Source organism: Giraffa tippelskirchi, chromosome 6, assembly GCF_054371585.1.
Source record: "Giraffa tippelskirchi isolate mGirTip1 chromosome 6, T2T-mGirTip1v1.2.pri, whole genome shotgun sequence".
Taxonomy (NCBI): Eukaryota; Metazoa; Chordata; class Mammalia; order Artiodactyla; family Giraffidae; genus Giraffa; species Giraffa tippelskirchi.
The window spans coordinates 43,043,536-43,070,852 of record NC_137280.1 but is presented as its reverse complement, the minus strand read 5'-3'; the positions used below and the strand labels follow the sequence as shown (position 1 = coordinate 43,070,852).

At 37.8% G+C, this 27,317-nt stretch overlaps 1 protein-coding gene across 39 annotated transcripts in view; it reads right to left on the bottom strand.

The window, feature by feature from the left end:
• Nucleotides 1-27,317, bottom strand: part of EYA1 (EYA transcriptional coactivator and phosphatase 1) — a 659,176-nt gene that overhangs the window by 372,626 nt on the left and 259,233 nt on the right. For all 39 annotated transcript variants that reach the window (XM_081501749.1, XM_081501709.1, XM_081501707.1 and 36 more), the window contains one exon: nucleotides 26,663-26,770. Coding sequence is in view for 18 of the 39 variants with exons in the window: in XM_081501709.1 (XP_081357835.1) it covers nucleotides 26,663-26,695 (33 nt within the window). In the remaining 21 variants the exon portion in view is untranslated. The remainder of the gene's footprint in view (nucleotides 1-26,662; nucleotides 26,771-27,317) is intronic.

Sequence of the window (27,317 nt, the reverse complement as noted above, 5' to 3'; positions counted from 1 at the left end):
CTCAGGAGGCAGGTCAGGTGGTCTGGTATTCCCATCTCTTGAAGAATTTTCCACAGTCTGTGGGGATCCACACAGTCAAAGGCTTTGGCATAGTCAATAAAGCAGAAATAGATGTTTTTCTGGAACTCTCTTGATTTTTCGATGATCCAGCAGATGTTGGCAATTTGATCTCTGGTTCCTCTGCCTTTTCTAAGTACAACTTGAACATGTGGAATTTCACAGTTCACATATTATTGGAGCCTGGCTTGGAGAATTTTGAGCATTACTTTACTAGCATGTGAGATGAGTGCAATTTTGTGCAGTAGTTTGAGCATTCTTTGGCACTGCCTTTCTTTTGGATTGGAAAACTGACCTTTCCCAGTCCTGTGGCCACTGCTGAGTTGTCCAAATTTGCTGACATATTGAGTGCCGACTTTCACAGTATCATCTTTTAGGATTTGAAATAGCTCAACTGGAATTCCATCACCTCCACTAGCTTTGTTCATAATGATGCTTCCTAAGGCCCACTTGACTTCTCATTCCAGGATGTCTGCCTCTAGGTGAGTGGTCACACCACTGTGATTATCTGGGTCATGAGGATCTTTTTTGTATTGTTCTTCTGTGTATTCTTGCCACCTCTTCTTAATATCTTCTGCTTCTGTTAGGTCCACACCATTTCTGTCCTTTATTGAGCCCATCTTTGCATGAAATGTTCTCTTGGTATCTCTTATTTTCTTGAAGAGATCTCTAGTCTTTCCCATTCTATTGTTTTCCTCTATTTCTTTGCACTGATCACTGAGGAAGGCTTTCTTATCTCTCTTGCTATTCTTTGGAACTCTGCATTTAAATGGGTACCCGGCCTAAAACGTAGATGCTCAGCTGAGCCCAGCCAAGATCAGCCAAACACAGCCAACATGCAGACTCTTGGTAAGAGAATACATGTCTGCTATTGCAAGCCATGGAGGTGCTGAGTTTGTTATATGGCATTATTGTGGCATAAGCCAACTGATGATGGGTTTTTAATTGAACATAAATATTTAAATTTAAATATGTCAATAGGAGAAAAGGGGTTTCCCAAGCTGAAGAACCATGTGACTAAAGACATCCCATCAACCATTCATCAAGATCTCTCATTCTTTCTTTGTAATAAATCTTGCATCTCTTCCTTTCTTTTCATTCTAACTGCTTTGACATCTTTAAAGAATATGTTGGGTTCATCTTCATATCTCACCCACTACGGTAAGAGTCTCCTAAGGAGTCTTCTTCACTTAATCTCTTTAAACTACCCTGTCCATAAAAGCCAGGTTAATGGTGCTAAAAAACTGAGAGTTTAATTTCCTATTGAGAAACCTTCAACATGTCCTCATGCAGACTGAACTAATTTGTTGAGCTATTCTTCACTTCACTAAATATCGTTTGAGTACGTACTATAGTCCAGCATTACTACCAGATGTAAGCAATAAAAAGCCAAAGTCAGACATGGTCCCAGATGAGTAAGGAAACCAACTATTTCACAGCTATGAGAGAAGATCATGATTGCAATGTGTAGAGAGCAAAAAATCAGAGAACATAGCACCCCATGAACGGTTCTTGAAAATTCACTCTACTAAAAATTTCAAAACAAACAAAAAAGAGTAATAAATATTAGACTCACTGAGATAGTAAAGAATATTCAGTACTTGAGATTAAACAACTTTTAGGATTTTCATAAGATATTGTTATAAATCTTGACAATGTCAAAAGAATAGCTAGCAAAAACTGATGAGAAAGAGAAAGGGAGAAGTGGGCTAATTGTTATCCTCTTCTCTTTGTATGAAGGTAGTTTCTAATTTTTGTATGAATCATAAAAATGTTCTCTTTATGTAGAGGAATAATAGAATTGAAGAAAGGTTTGTGTTCTGCACATATGCATCAAGAAAAGTCTGGAATGGTATATATCTTTTATTATCAATGGTTATTTCTTGGTAGTAGGTAATCCAGGTGATTTGCTTTATTTTTAAATAGTTTTTCTCTGTATCAGGAAGTTTCATTTTCAATGTACTATTTATAGAAATAGAGCAGCCTTTTAAGAAAACTTACAGACATATGAATTATAAAAAAGACAAAGAGCAGAGAACTATACAAAGACCTAGAATGAGACAAATCTCCATTATCAGCACTAAACTTGCCTCCGATCATCCTACCTGGCAGTAAGGTAAAAAAAGAACAATGAGGTACTTATATTTAGTGTTGAATAAAAGAAAGCAGAAAAAAATTGTTTTAGAAGAAAGAGACCGACCAATGTTAGTTGAGTAGCTACCAGAGGCCATCTACTCTATCATATATTTCTTGCAACTCCATGACGTTTTACTAGTTTATTTTTCGAACAAGGAAGGCCAGATGAGTAACTTGATGTGAGTCACAAAGCCAGTCAGTGACTACAGCCAAGTGAGAACCCAAGTCACATGACCAGAAAGCCATGCTCTCCCTCAACAATCCTCCCCTTCCCAATGCCTGGATACTAAGTGTAAGAGAAATTAATCTCATTTATCCTTTTAGAACAAACAAAGTGTTCAGTTGCTGGCTTTGTAAAAGTATGCACTTAACCACAAGTTCACAATCAAGTTGAATCCAAACAACATCAAATAATAACCTAATTAATTATGCACCAGCACATTTTTACTACTGATACAGTTTATACCAGGACATTACCATGACAGAAAAGTGCCAAGTTTAGAAGAAATGAAAGAAAACAGAAAATTATGTAAAACATTTATTAACCCAAGCCTTTTTTTTACACTAATTTGTACTTCACTTTCTTTGATGATTCTTATGCTACGGGAGTAAACACTGTAAAGAATTAAAAGCAAACAAAACTTTCCAACAATAGTCCACTGAGTGTTATAGCCTCTATTAAAACTATAATTGTATAGTATTTAGAGTACAGAACAGTTTGCAATTCAAAGTTCCCTTTGAAATTTTAATTTTGTTTCTCATTCTTGACAACTAATGATGATTGTAATAAGCTAAGTATATCTCCATTTGACATATATACACAAACATATTCTTTTCAAAAGACTGAGATTAATAAACGAAGTATACTTCTACTTTGAATAAACAGGGATCATGGTGTAAAAACATGAGCTCAATTAACTGTAATAATCAGCCACTCTTTATTGGTCATGATGGTCATTAGCTATTTACACACAGGTAAGTATCAGGAGTCATGTATGGATGTGAGAGTTGGACAGTGAAGAAAGCTGAGCACCGAAGAATTGATGCTTTTGAACTGTGGTGTTGGAGAAGACTGTTGAGAGTCCCTTGGACTGCAAGGAGATCCAATCAATCCATCCTAAAGGAGATCAGTCCTGGGTGTTCATTGGAAGGACTGATGTTGAAGCTGAAACTCCAATACTTTGGGCACCTCATGCGAAGAGTTGACTCATTGGAAAAGACCCTGATACTGGGAAGGATTGGGGGCAGGAGGAGAAGGGGCTGACAGAGGATGAGATAGTTGGATGGCATCACTGACTTGATAGACATGGGTTTGGGTAAACTCCGGGAGTTGGTGATGGACAGGGAGGCCTGGCATGCTGCGATTCATGGGGTCGCAAAGAGTCGGACACGACTGAGCAACTGAACTGAAGTATCAGGAGTATAAAAAACCTACAGCCACAAAGACAGTATTTTGGTGCCTCTCCCAATACTCATGGTTTGTTTTTTCTCACATGCTTCCTTATGCATTCATTCATTCAAGCAACATGGACTGAGTAACCACTAAGTGCCAGGCAACATGATAGGCTAGTGATTAAGACACAGGACAGGTGCTCCTCTGTGAGCTCATTGGAAGAGAGATGTGTGAAAGCTAGTTGTAAATCAACTTACTAAGAACTACAGTAGAGCTCTTAAAGGATCACAGAAGAGAGAATCCAATGAATTGATGTTACCAAAGCAGAGTTCACAGAGGGGTTGGCCTTTGACTTCAGAATAGGAGGAGAAGGCTTCTCTCAGGCTGAGAAGTGGGCACCGGATACATGAACTCAAGGGAAAAAAGTATAACTTTTAGAACCATGACAGTTAGTCCAAGTTGATCCTCAGCCAGTAACACATAAATGATTATTTGCTACTAGCAAATATAAATATCCTGTGACCAAAAATATAGCTTTTTAAAATACTTCTCCCATTTCCTATAGTACTGTGCTCTCTAAAAAGGAGGGGCATATGAGGAGGGGCATGGAGGAACCCTGGAGGGAGTTTAGGATCAGAAGAGGAAGGATGGGCCCCTGGACTTCCCCTACATAGACACCTTCACCTCCAAAAATCCTCCTGCCATCCATCTCCTTCTACTTAAATCTCTAACTCTCCCAACTCAGCCAAGCTGCTGGTAAGGGAGGTTGAATCACAGTATCTCAGTTTCCATTTACTTATCAACAAAAGTAATCTGGATTCCACCCTTCACTATTCCATAAAGCCACTAGGACTAATGGGGTATTGTCCATTACATACCTTTCAGTACTTATACATCTTAATCCCTCAAAGGAACCTGGCACCATTGACCATCCCTCTTCTGCAAGTTCTCTATCTCTGGTTCATCTACCTTTCCAACTGCATCTCAGACCTCATACTTGGCTCCTCATCCTCTCTCTGAATCTTATATCCCTCTAAATTGTCTCTTGTTTGGTCCTTTTCTTTCTCAACACACTTGTCCTGTGTTACCTCCCATAATGTCTTCAGTATCCTCTACTTGCTGATGACCCCAAGTCTGTACTTTTAGGCCAGTCCATCCTATTAATAGAAACCCACGTCCAAATTTTCAAGCTGTGTACAGAAATTGCCCACAGATCTGCAAAACCTCTTAAACTGTCCAAAACTGAACTTTTGATCCTCTGTCATTTGTAGTTAAACCTACTAAGATGAACTCCTCTTCTACATGAAAATCTTTTACATATTTAGGAAAAAGAAAAAAAAGCAGTCCATCTAAGTCTTTTATTACCAAGTAGGGCTTCCCTGCTGACTCAGACAGTAAAGAATCTACCTGAAATGCAGGAGACCAAGATTCAATCCCTTGGTCAGGAAGATCCCCTGGAGAAGGGAATGGAAACCCACTCCAGTATTCCTGCCTGAAGAATTCCATGGACAGAAGAGCCTGGCAGTCTACATGGAGTTGCAGAGTTGGACACGACTGAGCAACTAACACTTTCACTTCCAGTTCAACTACAGTGTTAATCATCCAGAAGTCAAAGTTACAGTAATTTGGAAAGAAGAAACAAATCTATGAATCAGTTCAGTTCAGTTCAGTCGCTCAGTTGTGTCCGACTCTTTGCGACCCCATGAATCGCAGCACGCCAGGCCTCCCTGTCCATCACCAACTCCTGCAGTCTACCCAAACCCATGTCCACCGAGTCCGTGATGCCATCCAACCATCTCATCCTCTGTCGTCCCCTTCTCCTCCTGCCCCCAATCCTACCCAGCATCAGGGTCTTTTCCAATGAGTCAACTCTTCGCATGAGGTGGCCAAAGTACTGGAGTTTCAGCTTCAACATCAATCCTTCCAATGAACACCTAGGACTGATCTCCTTTAGGATGGACTGGTTGGATCTTCTTGAAGTCCAAGGGACTCTCAAGAGTCTTCTCCAACACCACAGTTCAAAAGCATCAATTCTTTGGCGCTCAGCTTTCTTCACCATCCAACTCTCACATCTATACATGACCACTGGAAAAACCATAGCCTTGACTAGACAGACTTTTGTTGGCAAAGTAATGTCTCTGCTTTTAAATATGCTATCTAGGTTGGTCATAACCTTCCTTCCAAGGAGTAAGCGTCTTTTAATTTCATGGCTGCAATCACCATCAGCAGTGATTTATAGTGTAGAAAAAAATAAAGCTATCATGAAGTCCGTTAGTTTAATTTTAAAAAAAATGATCAACTATCTTTAACCCAGTATTCCTCATTATTATATGTAAACATGATACACATTCACATTACAATGATATTAATTAAAAAATAGTATTACTCTTTAAAGATAAAATATGACTAAGCCCATTGAGATATGTTGTTCAGAACACAGAGAAAAATACAAAATATTTATCTCCAAATTGAAAATACCTACATTCATTCATTAATCATGAGCATAAAGTAGTTTCATATTTCAATTACTTGCATTTCCAATCAACATACACAATCATTGATTCCTAATGGAAAATATGTGGGATGAAGCATATAAAGCTATTATCAAAATTAACCATTTCCTAACAGCTTTTAAACATTAATTCTTAATCAGTTAAAAAAAAAAAAGAGCAACACATATTTATACACATTATGTTCAAACAGTGCTTTACTAATACATTACATATAAAATCCACACAGATATGTTTTTTAAAAGGGCAAAATCAGAAATTCTATTTTCTTCCCATGTCTCAAAGGATAATACACATTCTTCAATGTAGTTCTCTAGTATAAGCAACTTGCTATTGTTTAGTTGCTAAGTGAGGTCTGACTCTTTTGTGACCCCATGGACTGTAGCCCACGAGGCTCCTCTGTCCATGGCATTTCCCAGGCAAGAATACTGGAATGGGTTGCCATTTCCTACTCCAGGGGATCCTTCCAAACCAGAGATCAAACCTGTGTCTCCTGCATTGGCAGGCAGGTTCTTTACCACTGAGCCACAAGGGAAACCCATAAGCAACTATTACCTCCTAATTATCCTCCTATGTTTTCTTTTACAATTAATTGTTATCACTTTACAATGTTATGTTATAGAAAAGTGAATCACCCATATGTACACATATCTCTTCTCTTCTTTTAATTTTAATTTAGATCACCCAGAGCACTGAGTAGAGTTCTCTGAGCTATACAGTAGGTTCTCATTAGTTCTCTGTTTTATACACAGTGTCAGTGGTATATATATGTCAGTCCCAATCTCCCAGTTCATCCCAATCCCTCCTTTCCCTATCCTCCTGCATTTTCATCGGCACACATTTCTCAAATCTCTACCATGTTCTTATGTAGAGTCTTAGTTCTTATTACCAAAGATAGCTTAACTCCCCTTCCCACCTAAATTCATCAATATTGCTGGCCTCCAGTCAACTATTACTTAAACTTCTCAATTACCTTCTTTTCCACAATCTATTTCCCACAACTTACTAAAGAGCTGACAATTTTTAACTCAGAATTTTAGTAGCCAAAAGAAAAACCTGAAGATGGCATAAAGGTGAATGACAATACTATTTTCTCTGTGTAACACCCAAAAATAATGTGAATGTTACCTTCCATTAGACCACTCTGCCTTCAGAGACTTTTCTTACATTTATCATATACTTTTGCTTTGCAAGGGCTGCCAATAAAATGGAAAACTGGTACAAAAAGATGAAACTTAAAGGAAAAGTTTTGACAACTTCAGTAATGAGAATGCAGAGTTTCAATCACCCCAATTCAAAACTATAAAACAAGCCTGAAAACAAATCAAAATCAATAAAATTACAATTTGTTTTTCATTTAAATTAATTCAAGACATACTTTACCAGTTTAAGAATGACCAAGTGCCAGCAACAGGATTGGCATCCTTGTGACCGCATCAGTACCTAAATTACATTGTAAATCTCCAAAACTGTAAAATAAAGCTTAAATCCTTAAAACCAGTTGGCATCTTCTAGTATCCAGAACTGTGATTACAAGTATTATTTAATCCTTTTTCCTAACTAATGCTATTATATTATGTGCATAATTGCATATACTACGTGCATAACATGTATTACATGCATAATACATATTATGTGCATAGAATGTATTGTGTGAAAAGAAGTATTTCCTATTTCTATCTTACAGTGCAGTTATTTAGTTACCAAATCCTACTTTTAATTCATTTTTTTCACCAAACCCAGAAAAGGTATTTTTTCTTAGGTAACAATAAATATTTATCTGGAGTATAAGGAAGAAATTTCTTCAAAATGACTTTGATCTACTCCTCTGACCTGGGCATCAAAAATCATTTGTTACACCTGGATTCTCCTATGCTTCAGCTAATTGTGACAGTTTGCTTTAAAGGATTAATGGCCTTAAATTCTGTTAATGTTTTGAAAATTTGACAAATATGAAATATCTACTCAGTGCTTCTTGTAAACCAATTTAGTAGAGTAGGCTAATTTAAATTACAACCTCCTGTTTGTTTAATAAAATTAAGATTATAATGGCACTATTTTTAGCTGGTGATAAATCAAAGCAATTAACTTTCCCTTCTTTTTTAATACTAAGAAAATAATGCAGGTATAGGTGATGAAAATGCAGAGATACTGACTAAAATACATCCCTGGAAGGTTTTTTTTAAGGGTATAATAATTTCGATTTTTGCCAGCAATTTAATCTTAGTAAATAAGCTTCTGCTATACATATATACCTTGGAACTTTATTCTCAGTCTGGTTGCCTTCCTGATTACTAAGTCTTTCTAAATTAGAGCAGGCAATTTCTCTTTGTTTTACCTAATATTTGAAAATGGCAAAAAAAATCCCCTGGGTCATTGAAAATTATCCTTTCATTCCAGCCGCCTGTTTCAAGTCAGTCAAAACATTCCAGACTTCAAAAGGAGGCTCTGCCTGCTTAGGCCATTCTGGTGTCCCTCTATGGTTGGCCTAGGAGGGTTCGGTTATTTGGATAAATTAATTTCTGGAGCCTGCTGGCCTTCTAGAAGACCTCAGTGTCTGACTGCAAATTAGTTCTACTGAACATGAAGAAATCCCTGGACAGGCTAGAAGAAATAAATGGTGATAAAATCTAATACTACAATGTTTGTAATGTGATTTTATTCTGCTATGTAGCTTGTAAGCACAGCTAATGTTGAATTAAATATTTTAGATTTTTTTCAAAAAAGGCCGTGAAAGCAGAAAATCAGATCAGGATCCATGTAAGTCACAGCAAAAAAAAAAGCTAAAAGCCAACTTTAAAATAAAACTTCCAGCAGGAATCTTTTATGAGAACAAACAAAAATGTCCCAGTTTTCCACAAATCCATTATATTTTTATATTACTGATTACAAAGCCCCTTGTCGGTTACCCCCTCCTCTGAGACAGGAAGTCACGCAGTTGAATTATGCTTTAGCCGGGGCTGTGAATAAACTGTGAGCAGCCCCTGAGTACCGACTTGTACAAGTGCCTAAGGAGAGCTTACCCTGAAGGAAGAGAAGTCCCCGAGCCAAAACCAACAAACAGGGCCCCTCAAGCGGAACAATGGTCCAGAAAACTCAGCAAAAAAGAAAATAAACTTCATTGGCAGTTTGTTTTTGACTGTTAAGAGCTTAGCTACAACTCTATCAAGATTTTTAAGAAGGTAAGAAATTTCACACAGAAGGCCTTCTCACAGCTGCTTGAGAGTTTATAGTGCAAATGTATCATCTTGTCTTGCCATGTCTAATCCACTTTAGGAGATACTTGTATCTTTTCTTTCCAAAGTAAACAGAACCACACCTCAGAGAAAGAGATGAAGAAAAGCTCCTTTTCGCCACCTCCACACATCCAGGCCAGAGTTCAGCTTGAGTGAGCTGAGCCCAGCTCCTAGTAGTCAATTGGTGCTAATTCTATCAAAGAGGTAATGAAGATTAGAAATAAAGACTGAAGTTTGGGAACATTTATACAATTTTTTCTTATATGCACATGAGATAAATGAACCTCAAATACGGTATTTTCAAGAATTTTTTAAGAAATTCATTTTAAAAATACATGTCATTCTAAAATTTACATAAGGAATTGCAGTTAGCTGTCTCTGTAGTTAGTTGCAAATATGTTCTGGTTCCCTAAAGTTCCATGAATCTCAACATATAACCACATTGGCAAAAGTTTCTAAAAAATATTTATCATGAGACTGGACATATTTAATTACCCCTCCAATCCTATATATGAGTCCCTTCTATTAAAAAATCTTTTTTTTTTTTTTAACTCATATTAAGCCAGCATTTGAAAAAGGGAATGGCAACCCACTCCAGTATTCTTGCCTGGAGAATTCCATGGACAGAGGAGCCTGGCAGGCTATAGTCCATGGGGTTGCAAAGAGTCAGACATGGCTGAGTGACTAACACACACACAAGCCAGCATTACTTGGCACTGAATCAAAGAAAAAAAAAGATATACATACATATATATAGTATGATTAATAATAGATGGAAACAGCATCAACAAATAACAAGATTAAAAAACTACAAAAATGGCTGAATATGAGGTCTTCAGTCATATCCCTAATAGGTGCTCAGTATCACATTTCAGTAATATGGAATTAAGACTGATAAGATGATCATATCTGTGCATTGTATTCTAATTAACTGAAAATACTCACAGACTAGGTTTTTTTAGATTTGGAACTACACTTGGAAAGCAATTCATGTATTTTTCTAAAGAAATAAGAAAAGTTAAGAGACTGTTCAAAGCAAAACAAAGATTCATCTGTAGATTCCCTGCAGAAATTTATAAAAGTAGAATGCATGGAAAAGTAGGCATTTATTAACTGGAGAAATCATTGTAGAATTCCTTTACCTCTGTAAAACTTAGAAGGGGGAAATACAATGTCAACACACTTTTTTAAATCATAAAACTCTAAATACACTTATTTTTACCCTAAATGCAAAGAAAAGTATGGTAAATTGCTTGTGTTTTCCAAACATTTCACAACAAAGCCCTGTTACACTTTTCTCTTAAGGCTGCATATATTTTCAAAGGTTTCTATTAGTTATTCAACAAGTTATTAGTTAGATTTCACTTTTTGAGGTCAAATTTGTAACCACTGACCTGAGCTTCTGTTAAAAATGAAAGAAAAAAGGAAAGGAACAAGTTTATTACTCTGAGTTAATTTATAACCAGCTAAAGCTTATATTGCTTAATCGTTAGTCAATACATAATTTTTTTAGATATTATAAAAAAATAAAGGAATTTATTACTATTTTTTGGGACTCATGGAGGGCTTGAAAACTAGCATGAAATAGTAGAAGCATTTCTAATCTGTATGTGCTTTGTGTGAACCTTTCTGGAAAAATATAGCACATTTTCTTCAAAATTATATGCTGACCCCAAAGGAACACTGACAGCATTATGCATTTTGCCTCCTTGAATATGGAAAAATCACCTTGATCCTTATAGCTCTACATCCTATTTCATTAAGCACTAGGTAATAAATCATGGCTTCACTAAATCTCAGCGGCAAAAGGGATTTTAGAGGTAATTCGGTTCCACCTTGTTCCCATGCAGGAGTCTTCAACAGATTATCACCAAGTAGTAATGAGCTAAGGCTATATGTCAAAAGTGCTTAGAACAGCCATGCTATGTAGTAAGTGCCTAATAAATGTTATATATTCTTTTTAGTAATAGTCAGGCACTTCACATTTCCAAGGACCTAGAGCTGACACCTCATAAGAAAATCAGCTCATTTCATCTTTCCCTGAAACTTGTAGTGAACAGTAAAGAATCTGCCTGCAATGCAGGAGACACAGGAGGCATGGGTTCGATCCCTGGGTCAGGAAGATCTCTTAGAGGAGAGGACATGGCAACCTACTCCAGTACTTTTGCCTGGAGAATTCTATGAACAGAAGAATCTGACAGACTACAGTCCATGGGGTCACAGAGAGTTGGACATGACTGAAGCCACTGAGTACACACGCACATACATAGTGTTTAAGCACTATCATTGGTTCAATGACTCAAAATTTACAATGAATAGAGAATTTAGCTACTGATGCAAACAACTTTTTAGGCAAAAACTTAAAAGGATTTGGAACAATATCTCAATTTAATATGCAATATTTTGGGGTTTTTTTCCCAGCAGAATACATTTATCATCTTAAAACTTTTCACTAAATTATAGGATCATAAATTTTATTTTTTCCAAATACACTTCATATTATACTATCTTGTCATTTTTTAAGGTTGGTGAGAACATTATAAGATTTTTGAGGCTGGTCTTCCAAAGTAATACCAAATCTATTGAACGCTTACTGACAGGACAGGTAAAAGCCACTAACTTCAGTTAAAATTGCAGCCTATTGCTTTTGTTCCAAGAAGTGAAGACAGTCTTCAGAGGATTCTAATGCTGCAGGTAATGACACAGGCTCATGGCACATGTGAATTAGCCCAGTACTTTCCTGGCTGCCATTGCTGATGGTTCTGCGAATTAGGATCCCCATTCAATAAGACACAGGAGACCTGGGTTTGATCCCTGGGTCGGGAAGATCCCCTCAAGCAGGAAATGGCAATCCATTCTAGTATTCTTGCCTGGAGAATCCATGGACAGAGGAGACTGGAGGCTACAAGACCATGGGTTTGCAAAGAGTTGGACATGACTGAGCACACACACATGTCAATATCACAAATAGATCACACTTTGAAAGATTTGAAAATTTTTGTTGGCTCTATTGTTTTAAGGAGGCAGCCAGACTCACAGTTTGAATTTAAAATATATAAATGAGAATGATCGGGGTGGTCCTAAGATGGCAGAGGAATAGGACGGGAAGAAAGGTGTATCCATTTTGATTGAAATCAATCACCATATTTAAAAAAGGCTATTCTAGGGTAAACAGAAGAATCACCATTTTTTAAGAGACAAGATTGATTAAGTTAAAATACAGATCTGATTTTGCTAGTCCATAGTAAATGATGATCTATTTTTTCCCAAATAATATGGAATCTGAGCAAACCACCAATTCTAATGTCTCATGTGAACTTTTTAAACAACTGAACTTTAGTAAAAGTCAGCTTTTTGCCACCAACAGTCTCCTATTTTGAAAACACAAGTGGTTCAATGCAGGCATGCATGCATGCTAAGTCGCTTCATTCACGTCTGACTCTTTGCAACCCTATGGACTGTAGCCTGCCAGGCTCCTCTGTCCATGGGATTCTCTAGGCAGGAATACTGGAGTGGGTTGCCATTTCCTCCTCCAGGAGATCTTCCCAACCCAGGGATCAAACCTGCGTCTCTTATGTCTCCTGCATTGGCAGGCAGGTTCTTTACTACTAGTACCACTTGGGAAGCCCTAAATGCAGGCATAACTAACCAATTATGAACATTTTTCAGGGCATATAATTTTATACACCTGAACACAAAATATTTTTGAATCCATTTTTTAAAGTTAACCCTCCTAGCCTACCAGATGAGGTCAGGTAGATGTATGTTTTTAAAATATTTCAGAGAAACATGGGTGGATAAATCACTAATGTAAACACCAAGATTAAAAAAAGTAAAATGTGTATTTTTACACTGTTTCTTATGCCAAGAAAATCTATTTCTGTTTCTTTAATAGAAATTAGAAATGAAATTTTAAGTAACATATCATTTTAGTCATAAATAATCTAGCATTAATTTTTTTCCTTGTAAAACATGACTTATATTAAGGCTATTATGTGGTTACCCAAAGCGTAAAATTTTATTCTTGGAAAACATCTGAAATGGCTATCCTTTGAAAGAAATACAACAGCATCATTAAAGAAGTAAATAAGCATATACTATATACTTTGCCAAATGATGTTTGATACAATAGAGCATTTGAGAATTTCTAGACATCAAAGTAAATTTCCATACACTTTAGGATTCCTAAAAGGAATTTTAGTTTATACAGGATGTAAGTAAAAATAAGAACAGTGAACAAACAACTATCCAGTTCAATATTTGCACAGCCCAGAAGCAATGATCTCTTCCAGGTAGTATCTAAAAAAAAAATCCTGGATCCTTTTCAACAACTTTTCCTTCTTTTTGTAAGGAAAAGGAAAAACAAAAAGGGTGTTTTTTTTTTCATTACTGATTTTAATTATTATTTTTTTTTTTTCCATTTTGAAATACAAGGTACCTACTACCTGGAAGAAAACAGATATATTTGTTGTCTTTTGATAAACATATAACAAATGTATGTATATTGCTTAATAAAGGCATACCTGTTCTTTTGATCCTCTCAGCAATTCTTAAATACATAAGACTGAAATATTACCCTGTTCTAGAGATGAAGACCCTGGTTAGAAACGGTCAGAGATCTGTACCCACTCCAGCCAGAACTCCAACTCCAGCCTCCAGTTGCCCGCCAAGCTCATGGTCTCTCCTGTACTCTCATGGGTATCCACTGACTCAAACCAATAAGAACACAAGCTCAGTTATTGCCTTACTGATGTGAAATGGGGGTATATGTTCACAGTGTTGAATCAAAGTGTTTAAAAATAAGAGATGTAGTACAATTTATGTTACATTTGAATTTGGGAGAATTCTTAAAGAAATTTCAAGAATTCATTTGAAATATAGACATCAATTGATCTAGTTTAACAGAATAGAGCCACTTTGGAAAGATTTCTTCAAGAGATATTTATTCGGAAAAAGCACGTAAAATTTTTGGTATATGATTGTCAGGTTATTTTGCCCACCTACTTTCCTATATGGGCTTCTCAGGTGGTGCTAGTGGTAAAGAACCCACCTGCCAGTGCAGGAGACATAAGAGACATGAGTTCGATCCCTGGGTTAGGAATATCCCCTGGAGGAGGAAATGGCAACAACACTCCAGTATTCTTACCTGGAGAATCCCATGGACAGAGGAGCCTGGCGGGCTACAGTCCATATGGTCGCAAAGAGTCAGACATGACTGAAGTGACTTAGCACACACCTTCCTATATTCACATAGTTAAAATGAATCTATGCTGCTATTTTCTTTTATAATCCTATTTTCATAAAAGGACATGTGTAGGAATTAACTTCGTTCTCTGCCTAAAGTATCAGGAATTTTCCATTAATGGAGGTTCAGTTAACAAGATTTCATAACAGTGATGTTTGCTCTCGATGGACCTCTACTCTCATGAAATCTAAAAGAGCAAGAAAAGCTCTGAGCCTGATTCTGGTCTGGTCCCTAAGGTGCTCGGTTTCCTGTGCCCACGTGGAGCAAAAGCAGTTAGACTAGCACATGTGAAGATTTCTTTCCATTTACAAAACCTCTGCTCCAGGCAATGGTACTCATTCATTCATTCAACCAAAACATTGTTTTTGCATCTACAATGTGCAAAATAGAGAGGGCTCAATGTCAGAGGGAGGGTGATTATGCCTCTCATATTCTCTTACCTCAAACAAATTATAGTCTAGAAGGTAAGCAGATTTGTAAGTAAGGGGAGACAATTTAAGATAGAATAAAACATATGCTAATGAGCAGTTCAAAGCATTTATTATGTGTAGAAGAAAAACTTCTGTTTGGGGGAGCAGATAAAGATAAATAAATCAACATCTGGATGTACCCAGGTTGCAAATAAAATGCAATAGGAAAAATAAGAGTTTTATTAATTACATTTATATAAGTGTGAAAGTGTTAATGGTATCTGACTCTGCAACCCCATGGACTGTCACCCACCAGGTTCCTCTGTCCATGGAATTCTCCAGGCAAGAACAGTGGAGTGGGTAGCCATTCCCTTCTCCAGGGGATCTTCCCAACCCAGGGATTGAACCCAGGTCTCCTGCATTGCAGGCAGATTCTTTACCATCTGAGTCACCAGGGAATTTATATAATGTTTATACAAATACTGAGTAAAGAGAATTTTAATGCAAAAATAGGTTGATGAGATCACTGTATTAGTTATTTATAACTGTGTAACAAAATTACCCCCAAACTTAGCATCTTAAAATAATATGCATTTATTATCTTGCACAACTTTTGAGAGTCAGAAATCTGGGAGCAATTTATCTAAGTGTTACTGGATATCAGGGCTCTCATGAGGATGTATTAATACCTTAGCTTTCTGCTGGCGCTGCTTCATCTGAAGGTTGAACTGAGGCTAAAGGATTCATTCCAAAAAGGCTGCCTCACATGGAGAAAGAAAGAAGGCTTCAGAGCCCTGCACATAGGCCTCCACACAAGGCTGTTTGAGTGTCCTCACATCATGGCAGACGGCTACCTCCAGAGTGAATGATCCAAGAGAGAGCAAGGAGGAAGCCACAACAGCTTTCATGACCTGGTATGTACAGTGGCACACCATTTCTTCTGTTGCTTCTGCTTATTAGAAGTGAGTCACTAAGGACAGATCATACCCAAGGAGAGGGATTCATCGCAAGGGGTTCATCACTAAAAGACTCCATCTCTTAAAGGGAAGAGTACTATAAACATATTTTCAAACCACTACAAACACATTCAGGAATGGAACACAAAGTATAGAAGTGCTTCTTCATGTATTCCAAGCATCTTTTAAAATTATCATAGAAATATTTGGATATGATGTTACATATAAACAAAGTATACATGTACAGAAATGTGGACATCAAAGAACTCTTATCACAATATCAGTGCCACTATATAGATACCCTGTGGGCTCCACAAGTAATAATATTCATTGACTGAAGGATGAAAAAGATTGCAAAAGAAATGATTAGGAGACCTAGGAAATGTGAAGATGCATCTTATGAGGGTTCTGATATAACCCTGGAACTGGATCATCAAACTGAGCATTTAGTGGGCTGGCAAAGATGCTCTGTTTCCTGGCAGGTCATCCTACCCATCTCTTGGCAACAAGCACACATTTATTTTGTGATGCATAAACTTCATTAACTTTGATTATCCAATGTCATCCAGTTATGAATGAAATCACACTTCATTAGAACTAGAAGAGATCTTCTCAATTCTTCATTTTATAAATGAAGAAAAGGAGGCTCAGAGGGAGGAAATAAGTCAAATCCAGGATAACGGAGTGAGCCTGAGAGAAATAAAATGAGAAACTTTGATGGGGGTGGGAGTGCAATGGTAGAATCACCTCAAATGCCAACAAGAACAAAGGTGGGAACCCCGCATTTACCTACAGGCACTAATATCACCCTGGGGCCCTGTTCTGTATTGTCAGTGCTCTCACACCACAGCTACAGAGCTGAGTACATGCCACAGAGATCTTCTAGTCATAAAGCCCAAAATATCTACTGTCTGGTTCATTAGAGAAAAAGTTTATTGCGTTTTTGCTACATTAAAATGGCTTTCTCAGAGAAAGACAAATATTATATGATATCACTTAAATGTGGAATCTAAAAAATAGTACAAATGAACTTATTTACAAAACAGAAGCAGACTCACAGACACAGAAAACAAACTTATGGCTACCAAAGGGTAAGTGGGAGAGGGATAAATTGATAGTAGTGGAGTAACTGGGCTTCCCTTGTAGCTCGGTTGGGAAAGAATCTGCCTGCAGTGCAGGAGAATGAGGTTCGATTCCTCGGTTGAGAAGATCCCCTGGGGAAGGAAATAGCAGCCCACTCCAGTCTTCTTGCCTGGAAAATCCCATGGACAGAGGAGCCTGGCGGGCTACAGTCCATGGGATCTCAAGAGTAGGACACGACTTATCTGCTAAGCCACAACCACCAGGGGAGTAACAGATGCACACTACTATATATAAACAGCAAGGACCTACTGTATAGCACAAGAAACTATATTCAATATCTTGTTATAAACTATAATGGAATAGACTCAAAAGAAAAATATATAGATATATACATACTTGTAAATATATAGATATATACATACTTGTATAACTGAATCACTTTAGCTGTACACCTGAAACTAACACAATATTGTAAATGAACTACAGTTCAATTAAAAAAAAAATAATTAATTTATTATTCTAGCTCACACTTTTGGTGACTTTTCATCATCAGACCTCTAAACCAGAAAGTGGTTTTATTTTTCTTTTAAGTATTTACACTGGCCTTCCTACCTCCCAAAAAAAAAGTCCCAAAGTCTGTGCCTTTTCCTTGGAAAGAGAAACGCAAATGCCATCATCGCTATTAATAACTGCTTATACACATCCGGTTCTAAGCACCATGGTCACTGAGCTTTCAGCCTCCTGCACGTTAAGAGGGCAGGTCAGAGGCAGGTCAAGAGGCAGTGAGTCTTAATGGTTAGAACCCCTCTTTCCTTTCTTTCTAGCATCAGCCACAACCAATTTTCATCCTCATCACATTCTATTTGTTTGATGCATAGGGACCAAGTGAGCTATTTCAGGACACAAGATGCTGATCAGCTCAGATAAACAAATGTTTACAGAGTGCATGTAAAGGGCTTGGCATTAAGTTTGGCCCTGGAAATATATAAACAAGTCACTGTCCAGGACAGGGAAGCCTGGCGTGCTGAAATCCATGGTGTTGCAAAGAGTCGGACACAACTGAGCAACGGAACTGAACTGTCCTGGCTCTGAGGCAATTTTCCTGTCTAGGTTTTATTCTTCACCTCAAATACCCAACTGGTAATACAGCCTGGTACCCAATTTGAATTTTGACAGCCAATCTCTTTCAAACTCTCAGGTCACATTCCAATCTGGGCTCTTCTCATGGGGCCCAACAAGCCCTACCCAGGCAAAGGAAAACATTGCCTTATTCCTCCCAGCATTGTCTGACACACAAACTCATCTTAATCCTGTGAATGTGTGCCCATTACAATTCAATTAAGAGAGAGTATCTCAGCCCCCTGGTCAAATCCATTTTAGTTAAATAACAATGAGCCTTTTTAAAGCACTTACTACTTGTGTGCCAGGCGTGGTCGAAATAATACTAGTAACATCAACAAATGCTAAGACAGCATTTCCGGTATGTCAGGCAGGATTCTAAGGATTCTCACACATACGCATGCGCCTGCGTGCTTGCTAAGTCACTTCAGTTGTGTCCTACTCTTTTGCGACCCCATGGACTGTAGCCCGGCAGGCTCCTTTATCCATGGGATTCTCCAGGCAAGAATATACATATACCTTCATTCAGTCTCTACAGCCACCCTGTGATATCAGTTATTACCATCATTCCCATCTACTGATGAGGAAAATGACCGCAGGGAGACACACAACGTGCTCTGCATCATGCAGCTGAAGAAGGAATTCAAAGGGCCTGGACTCCGTCTTACGCCTGTTCGTGCTGATTATGCTTGGCCACCTCTCTAATGGACTCTGAACTCTGTGCTTAGTGCCTGTGGAAATGACAATAGAAGGATAAGACCCCCTCTGGACAGGTCATAAATTCTTATCTGTAACCTCAGGCTTATTGATTATTGACTGTTTGAATACATAACACATGAATGATGGAGTTATTGTGATTGTATTTACCTTTCCTTTGTTTATGTAAGTCACAAGGAAGTTGGGTGGTGGGTTCAGACACGTACACATGGGGTATAAAAGATTTTCACAAATGCTGGTCGGGGTCCTTGGCTAAGAGGATACTCTGCCTTGGGCCCGCCGGTGTAATAAACTGCACTTCACTATCTGCATCGTCCTTCTGAGTGAGCTTGTTTCCCGGAACGCGTGGCTATAACACAGCCAGTGAATATCATTGTAGCTCAAATCTGAACCCAGAGAGTCAGGCTCCAAAAACTGTGTTCTTGCTCACTAGCTGGCTTTCATATGTTATTTCTAATCATATAAGAATGTATTATTATCCCTTCTTTACAAATGAGGGTGATCTGAGGCTGAGGAGGTTTAAAAACTTGCTCAAGTGCAAGGCAAAGGCTGAAGCAGATATGTCTGACTCAACGTGTCCTGCCGTTTCCCAAAAGATGGCCCATGGGGCTTGGCACTAGTGGCTATACATACATTTTGCAGTTGACAAAGTGCTTTGGCATATAGTATCTTATTTCTTCATCACAGAGACCCAGCAATATAGATCTTATTTATCTCTGTTTGTAAAAACAAAATTGAGGCTTAGAAGTTGAAATAACTTTTCCAAGGTGCCATAATTAGTTAGCTGTGACTCATAGCCAGGTAGTCTAAGTCAAGGTTTCCCTCACTCTGACCAACTGCCTTTCATTTTCAAGTTAGTTTCTATTTGCCATGCATACATTACAGCCAGTTTAGCCCCAGTTCTAGGCTATACTGTCTGGGGCTGAAAATGCAAAGCATTGCTTCTGTCAGATCAAGGGAGAGAAGAGAAACTGGCTTGTTAAGGATCCAACTGATAGTTGTAACAAAGAACTGAAGTTATCAGGAAAGAATAATATATATATATATATATATATATGTATATAGGGCATCCTTTGCGGCTCAGCTGGTAAAGAATCCACCTGCAATGCAGGAGACCCGGGTTTGATCCCTGGGTTGGGAAGATCCCCTGGGGAAGGGAAAGCCTACCCACTCCAGTATTCTGGCCTGAAGAATTCCATGAATTGTATAGTCCTTGAAGTAGCAAAGAGTCAGACACAACTGAGCGATTTTCACTTTCACTTTCATATATATATATGTGTATATATATATACACATATATATATATATAGGCTTCCCAGTAGTCATGTATGGATGTGAGAGTTGGACTGTGAAGAAAGCTGAGCACCGAAGAATTGATGCTTTTGAACTGTGGTGTTGGAGAAGACTCTTGAGAGTCCCTTGGACTGCAAGGAGATTCAACCAGTCCATCCTAAAGGAGATGAGTCCTGGGTGTTCATTGGAAGGACTGATGTTGAAGCTAAAACTCCAATACTTTGGCTACCTCATGAAAAGAGTTGACTCATTGGAAAAGACCCTGATGCTGGGAAGGATTGGGGGCAGGAGGAGAAGGGGACGACAGAGGATGAGATGGCTGGATGGCATCACTGACTTGATGGACATGAGTTTGGGTAAACTCCGGGAGTTGGTGATGGACAGGGAGGCCTGGCATGCTGCGATTCATGGGGTCACAAAGAGTCGGACACGACTGAGTGACTGAACTGAACTGAACTGAACTAAGGCTTCCCAGGTGGTGCTAGTGGTAAAGAACCTGCCTGCCAATGCAGGAGACATCAGCTACATAAGGAGGAGGAAATGGCAGAAGAATCTCATGGACAGAGAAGCGTATATATTTGTGTGTGTGTATATACATATATTCACCAGCAGATATTTCCATCAAAATGATTAGCTTGTAGCTGATGCTACATCACAGGTTAAATCTGTAAGATGATGAAACAGGACTAAAACTGTGGTTTCAAACCAGTGCCTCCATGAGTATAACCAGGGGTTTTCTTGAAGGTTCATGGTAGGCACCTATTGGGTGGTCTTCCCAGTCCCTTTCCTGGGCACAAGCTGCAGAGTCATGGCTCATGCAGGACCAAGTGGAGTCCTTTCCATATGGTGGATGGTTCAAGTAACATGTAAACCATGGTTGGCAGGCAGCCAACGCTAAACAAGGGGCGTACAAAAGCCAGGTTATAAAGAAAAAGAGGACTGAAGAAAATAAGAAAATACACAGAGAAAAACAGAAAGAAAACTGCTTGAATTTCCTTTCTTAAATTTCCTTTCTTAAGGTTTTCCTTTTGTTTACATCATTCTTAAGACTTTTTTTGTTTGCTTAAACTAGTTCATGGTAAGTTCCACTACTTGCAATCAAATAAACTAGAAATATTCAAAGTGTGAAGATGGAGGAAGGTGGGATGGATAGGCAAATAGATAAGGTTTGAAGCCTCACATTCTTATTAGGCTTTGTTATGGATTGAACTGTCTCCCCTCCAAAAAGACAGGCTGAAGTCCTAATTCTTGGTATCTGTGAATGTGACTTTATTTGGAAAAAGGATCACTATAGCTGCTATCAGGCTTCCCAGATGGTGCTAGTAGTAAAGAACCCATCTGCCAATGCAGGAGACATAAGAAATGTGGGTTCAATCCCTGGGTAGGGAAGATTCTTTGGAGGAGGGCATGGTAACCCACTTCAGGATTCTTGCCTGGGGAATCCCCATGAACAGAAGAGGTAGCAGGCTACAGTCCATGGGGGTCACAAAAGAGTTGGACATGACTGAAGAGATTTAGCATAGCATAATCCAATATAACTAACATCCTTATAAGAAGAGGAGAAGAGACAGAGGTGAGGTGGGGAGAATGCCCTGTGACAATATGACAGAGATCGAAGTGTGGTAGCTCAAATGCCAAGGATTGTCACAGATGTCCAAAAACTAAAAAGAAGCAAGGAAATATTCTTCCACAGCTTTCAGAGAAAACCCTGCCAACACCCTGACTTGGGACTGCTAGCCTCTGGAACTGTGAGATAGTAAATTTCTGTTGTTTTAAGCCACCCAGTTTATTGTACTTTGTTATAGCAGCCTGGTGGAACTAATACAGGCTTCCAATAAGATGTTCCTGATTTTAAAAAAGAAACTGAAAACTACTAAATTCCATATTTTTCAATGTATCTAAAAATTTCACTTAAATAAAATATCCCACTCATGATAAAACTGAATAAATAAAACCCTTAAATAAAATTTCCCAGCTAATGAGATTCATATGGATGTCATACACTTGTATAACTACTTTCAGTATCCCTCCTAAAGAGTGTTCTTCTCACTGTTAATGAAATAAATATTTAAGTTTTCCATTTTGCTTAAAAGTTACTTTTCCTTTTCAGAATGTCCAAATATAGGAATAAGGTACATACATATTTTAGTTCACGGTTTTCTTGCAAAACCCAGCATCTCAGCAAAAACTGCTGTTAGCATTTCAAATTTACCATAATTTAAAGAAATGCAGGAAGTATAGTTATGAGAATGGAGCCCTAAAATATAATTATTCCAAAGAACTCTAAAATACTATCATCTGAAATTTTTGTAATAAAAGTAAATTAACTCTACCATTTATAAAAAGATGTTCCTTTGAGAGTCTCAGGAGACCTGATTCCCTCCACAGCTAACAATATAACCAAACATAGGTAGTGTTGGTGTTTATAATACCTGGCACTGGTATAATGGTTGCATTTACAGTGTTTTATTATGGACTTGAAAACAGCCAGATAACTTTTTAACCACAACCACATCTTTTTAGCAGTATTTACAATAAAAGTGCATTAGAGGTATATAGTACTTTTCCATTATCAAAGACCTTTTAAGTACGTGACCCCACCTGACCTACAAAATTACAATTTTAAATAAGAGAAAGTAAATATTATCATATCTGTTTTCTAGTTGAAGAGACTGATGCTTAGTGATCCACCCCAGGTCATACAATTAGTAAAAGTTAAAACCAAGTCTTTCAATCCCTGGGTGGAGCAGATCCCTTAGAGAAGGAAATGGTAACCCACTCCAGTATTCTTGCCTAGGAAATCACACGGACAGAGGAGTCTGGTGGGCTACAGTCTATGGGGTCAAAAGAGTTGGATGTGACTTAGCAACTAAACAACTTCTGACTCTGAATCTAAAATGTAGTTTTTATGATGCCAGGATTCTATCTAAATCAGAAGGTTTAGGTAACTACAGAGCTCACAGCTTCTAAGGAAAAGATAGTGATTCATATCTCAATTCACTTTTCAAAAAAGAGCTAGTACATGCTTTTCTTATCTTGACATGATATCCCTGTAGAAATTCTCACAATCTAAAGAAACTGAAAGATGCAGCCTTAGCTTGGCCCTTTAATGTCTGTTTCAGACGTGCCTACCTAGAAGAGGCCAACCCTGGACCTATGGAGAGAGGCGGCTGTGCTCATCCCAGTGGGGCCCCTCAAAAGAGGATACTGAGTGGCCAGAATTACAACTAAAATGATGTAAAGCCCTGCAAACGCCTTCCTCTCCTTTCTGTACTCATGAGGCAAGTTGAACAGTTGATAAAAACTACAAAATTACATGAGCTATTTCTTTCTAGATGCAGAAAAAACACAGGCAGTAAATTCCAGAAAAAGAAAGGTAGGGTTTCTGATTTAAATGTATTTTCCAGGACTGTTATCTCCTTAGGATCAAAATAAGAAGCTACTTCACTCTTGCCCATGGTCTCTGGTCACATGAAAGATGTATTCCACAGTGCCACTACGGTCAAGAGGCTACATCCTAGAAATACTGGGGTGCAGTACACTTTTGTGTTTACTCTGAATACATTGACTTTTCCTAAGAAACACTTTGAAAGATGAACATGACAAGCAAGGGACATTTCACATGTGAAAGTACAGGAATTTCTGGTACCAGGTCTTCTTTTAATCCTTTAGTTGCCTTCAACAACAAAAAAACATAAAACCCAATTGAAAAAATAGGCAGAAAACCTAAATAGACATTTCTCCAAAGACATACAGATAACCACTAGACACATGAAAATATGCTCAACATTGCTAATTATTAGAGAAATGCAAATCAAAACTACAATGTGGTATCTCCTTACACTGATCATCATTAAAAAGTCTACAAATAACAAATGCTGGAGAGGGCGTGGAGAAAAGGGAGCCCTCCTTTGCTGCTAGTGGGAATGTAAGTTGGTACAGCCACTATGGAAAACAGTATAGAAGTTCCCCAGAAAATTAAAAATAGAATTATCATATGACTGGGCAATCTCACTCCTGGGCATATATTCAGACAAAACTATAATTCAAAAATATACATGCACACCTATGTTCACAGTATCACTATTCACAATAACAAAGACAAGAAAACAACCTAAATGCCCATCGACAGATGAGTGGACAAAGAAGATGTGGTACATATATACACTGGAATATTACTTGGTCATAAAAAAGAATGAAATAATGCCATTTGCAGCAACATGGATGGACCTAGAGATTATCATACTAAGTGAACTAAGTCAGAAAGACAAATACCACATGATATCATTTATATGAAAAATCTAAAATATGACACAAATGAACCTATTTACAAAACAGAAGCAGACTCACAGACATAGAAAATAGACTTCTGGTTGCCAAGGGGGGTGGGGAGGGATGGACTGGGAATTTGGGGGGTTTGTAGATGCAAACTATTACATACAGAATGGATAAACAACAAGGTCCTACTGTATAGCACAAGGAACTATATTCAATATCCTGGGATAAACCCTAATGGAAAAGAATATAAAGAAGGAATGTATGTATGTGCATAACTGAGTCACTTTGCTGTACAGTGGAAATTAACATAACACTGTAAATCAAGTATACTTCAATAAAAAATAAATTTAAAAAATCCTTTAGCTTCCTGAGTTACCTTATTACTTTCAGCTAAGTTCTAGGCCCTTTTCCTATCTTGAGCCTGTTTCCCCACTTTCTGAAGGAAAGGGGAAACCTGAGAGCCAAAGAAAGTGAGCCTGGAGGAGCCCACCTGAGGCCCCCCACACAGGGACCTTTGGAAAGACTGCTCGCCCTTCGTGGTTGAGTAGGCAGGGGCCAAATGGTCCGGAAACTGCTCCTCCAATGCCACACACAGTTTGCCCTGGAGAAACATCACTCCCTAGTTTTCTACCTCCGAGGCTGCCAAGTATCTTTCAAGAATAAAACTGCTTCACTCTTCACGGGACTAAACACCTCTGAATGGTATGGAATGAGATGGCCCAATAAACACCATTTTGTTAGGATAGGCAAACAAAATTGAATCATTATATTCTTTACTTATTTGTTTTTTATTTGTCTCAAGTCAGTTAATTTCTTTCAGTCGTAAGTGAGAATTGGCAGAATATAAAATCTCCAAAGAAATATTACCTGCCGCATTTATTTGTTGAAACTGTTAGTGATTCACCAACACTTTGACTTGCCTCAATGTAAGGAGCAAAGTTACATAAATGGAGTAGAAAGTAGTAAGTTATTCCTGCATTTATTTTTCACTTACTTGATATGCACTATAGAACTATTTTTCATACAATAAGAAAATCGAGTATCACAGGCCCATAACAAGTTTAAAAGGACAAACAAATTAAATGTGTTAAGGGGCTTTTCCATTTAGGGTGAAAGCTACACCGAACAGAATGATCTCAAAGTGCTTTATGTGAATTACCTCACAAGATGATTTAGGAGATCCATAAAACACACTCTATAATTGCATACAGTGTGACTGCAAAAGCACCTTGATAGCACTTGACCCTTTGTTATTAAAATCCTAATCCATTAGCCGTTACTGCGTATTACAGAACAACCAGTAGGTCTTGTAAAACACACATTTACAGGAACCACAACAGCATTACTAAAGATCATACTTTAGGTTTGTAATAATTCTATGGTGAACAAAGCTGAGGTATGAAACCACAGGACTAAAAAGCATCATAACCGATCTGAGACTTTCAAAGGCAAAGTCACAGAATGCCACCTCAAATATTGCTACAGAAATTTTCAAAGAAAACAACCTTTTACTTACTGAAATAAACTTTTTAAAAATTAAAATCAATTGACTTTTTCAAGTTTGAAATCACTCACAGGTTATTTATAAAATAATCCCTAACTGGGAATATTTGCTTATGAGCCAAAAGCAGCTTGCTTTCTTCCTAGTATGAACCTGAGGAAAATTTACAAACCCTTTCTCTTGTGTTCACAAGATAAACAAACAAAATAAAACCAAAGGTTCTCCTTAATTTAAAGCCCACTCAAGAGTTTATCAAACTGTGAAACTACCACACATTTTATTTTTTTACCACACGTAATGCGTGTGCATGCACGTGTGCACACACGCACACACACACAGACATGTGTGTTCATCAAAACAAATACGTACAAAACAATCCAAACTTAGACATTAATTTCAAGTTTCATGAGACAAATACACGTTTTCCCTGAGGCAAAGGAAAATATAAGTCTAAAAATTACATAAAGCATATTGGTAAAATTGAATAATACTAAAGGTTAGCTTTTTACTCTAGAACTCTACTTTTGATAACTGATACCCCTAAGGAAGATATAAATTAGGTTCGGTTGATGAAATAGCATACTACTTAATTCATAACTTTAAAAATCATTAAAAATTGGGACAAAGCTTTTGGAGGAATTTCCAGACACTCAAGTTACAACAAAAATAGTAATTACGATTTTAAGAGCAATAACTCTTGCCTTAGGACTGACATTCTGTTTACTTACAGACTGTCCATTTATCCCCCGGGGGTCTTCCATTGAAGATTTCTTCTTCCGAATTATATATGGGCTATTAGCTCCACACTTCTTCAAAGACTTCCAACACCCCAGCACCTGTGATGAACAGAACATCAAGCAGCCGTATTAATTGTGTGGCATGAAGTTAAGGACCGATCTTTACATCTGCAGCTTTCCATTCACTAGCATGTATACACAAGTCAGGAATGCTTACCTTCACTGAATGAATCTTTAAAATAAATATTATGGGCTCACTGTTTATCACAATTTACATGAGCCAAATGTGGCCAAATTATAGCTCAGTGTGTCTGTCAGCAGCTGCAGCCCAAGTTTAAAAAAAAAAAAGAATGAAAAAGGCAGCTAGGGAGATTTCCACACACATTATTTCTGAGCCCAACTACCCAAGAGCCTTTTTTTTTGTTTTCTTTTTTCTTTTTGAAATTGGTTTCTCCACACTATCTATCAACGTCAGCTGTACCACAATGCCAAGAGGAAATACTAACAAAGAAATATGATTGTAGTCTGAGGGAGAATAAAAGAGAAAAATCTAGAGTTGAGTGTTTTACCCTCAGGGCAAGGATATTATTATACTATTTCTTAGCAAGTTTACTTAGGTCACAGTTTCACGGTTGATCAATTCTGA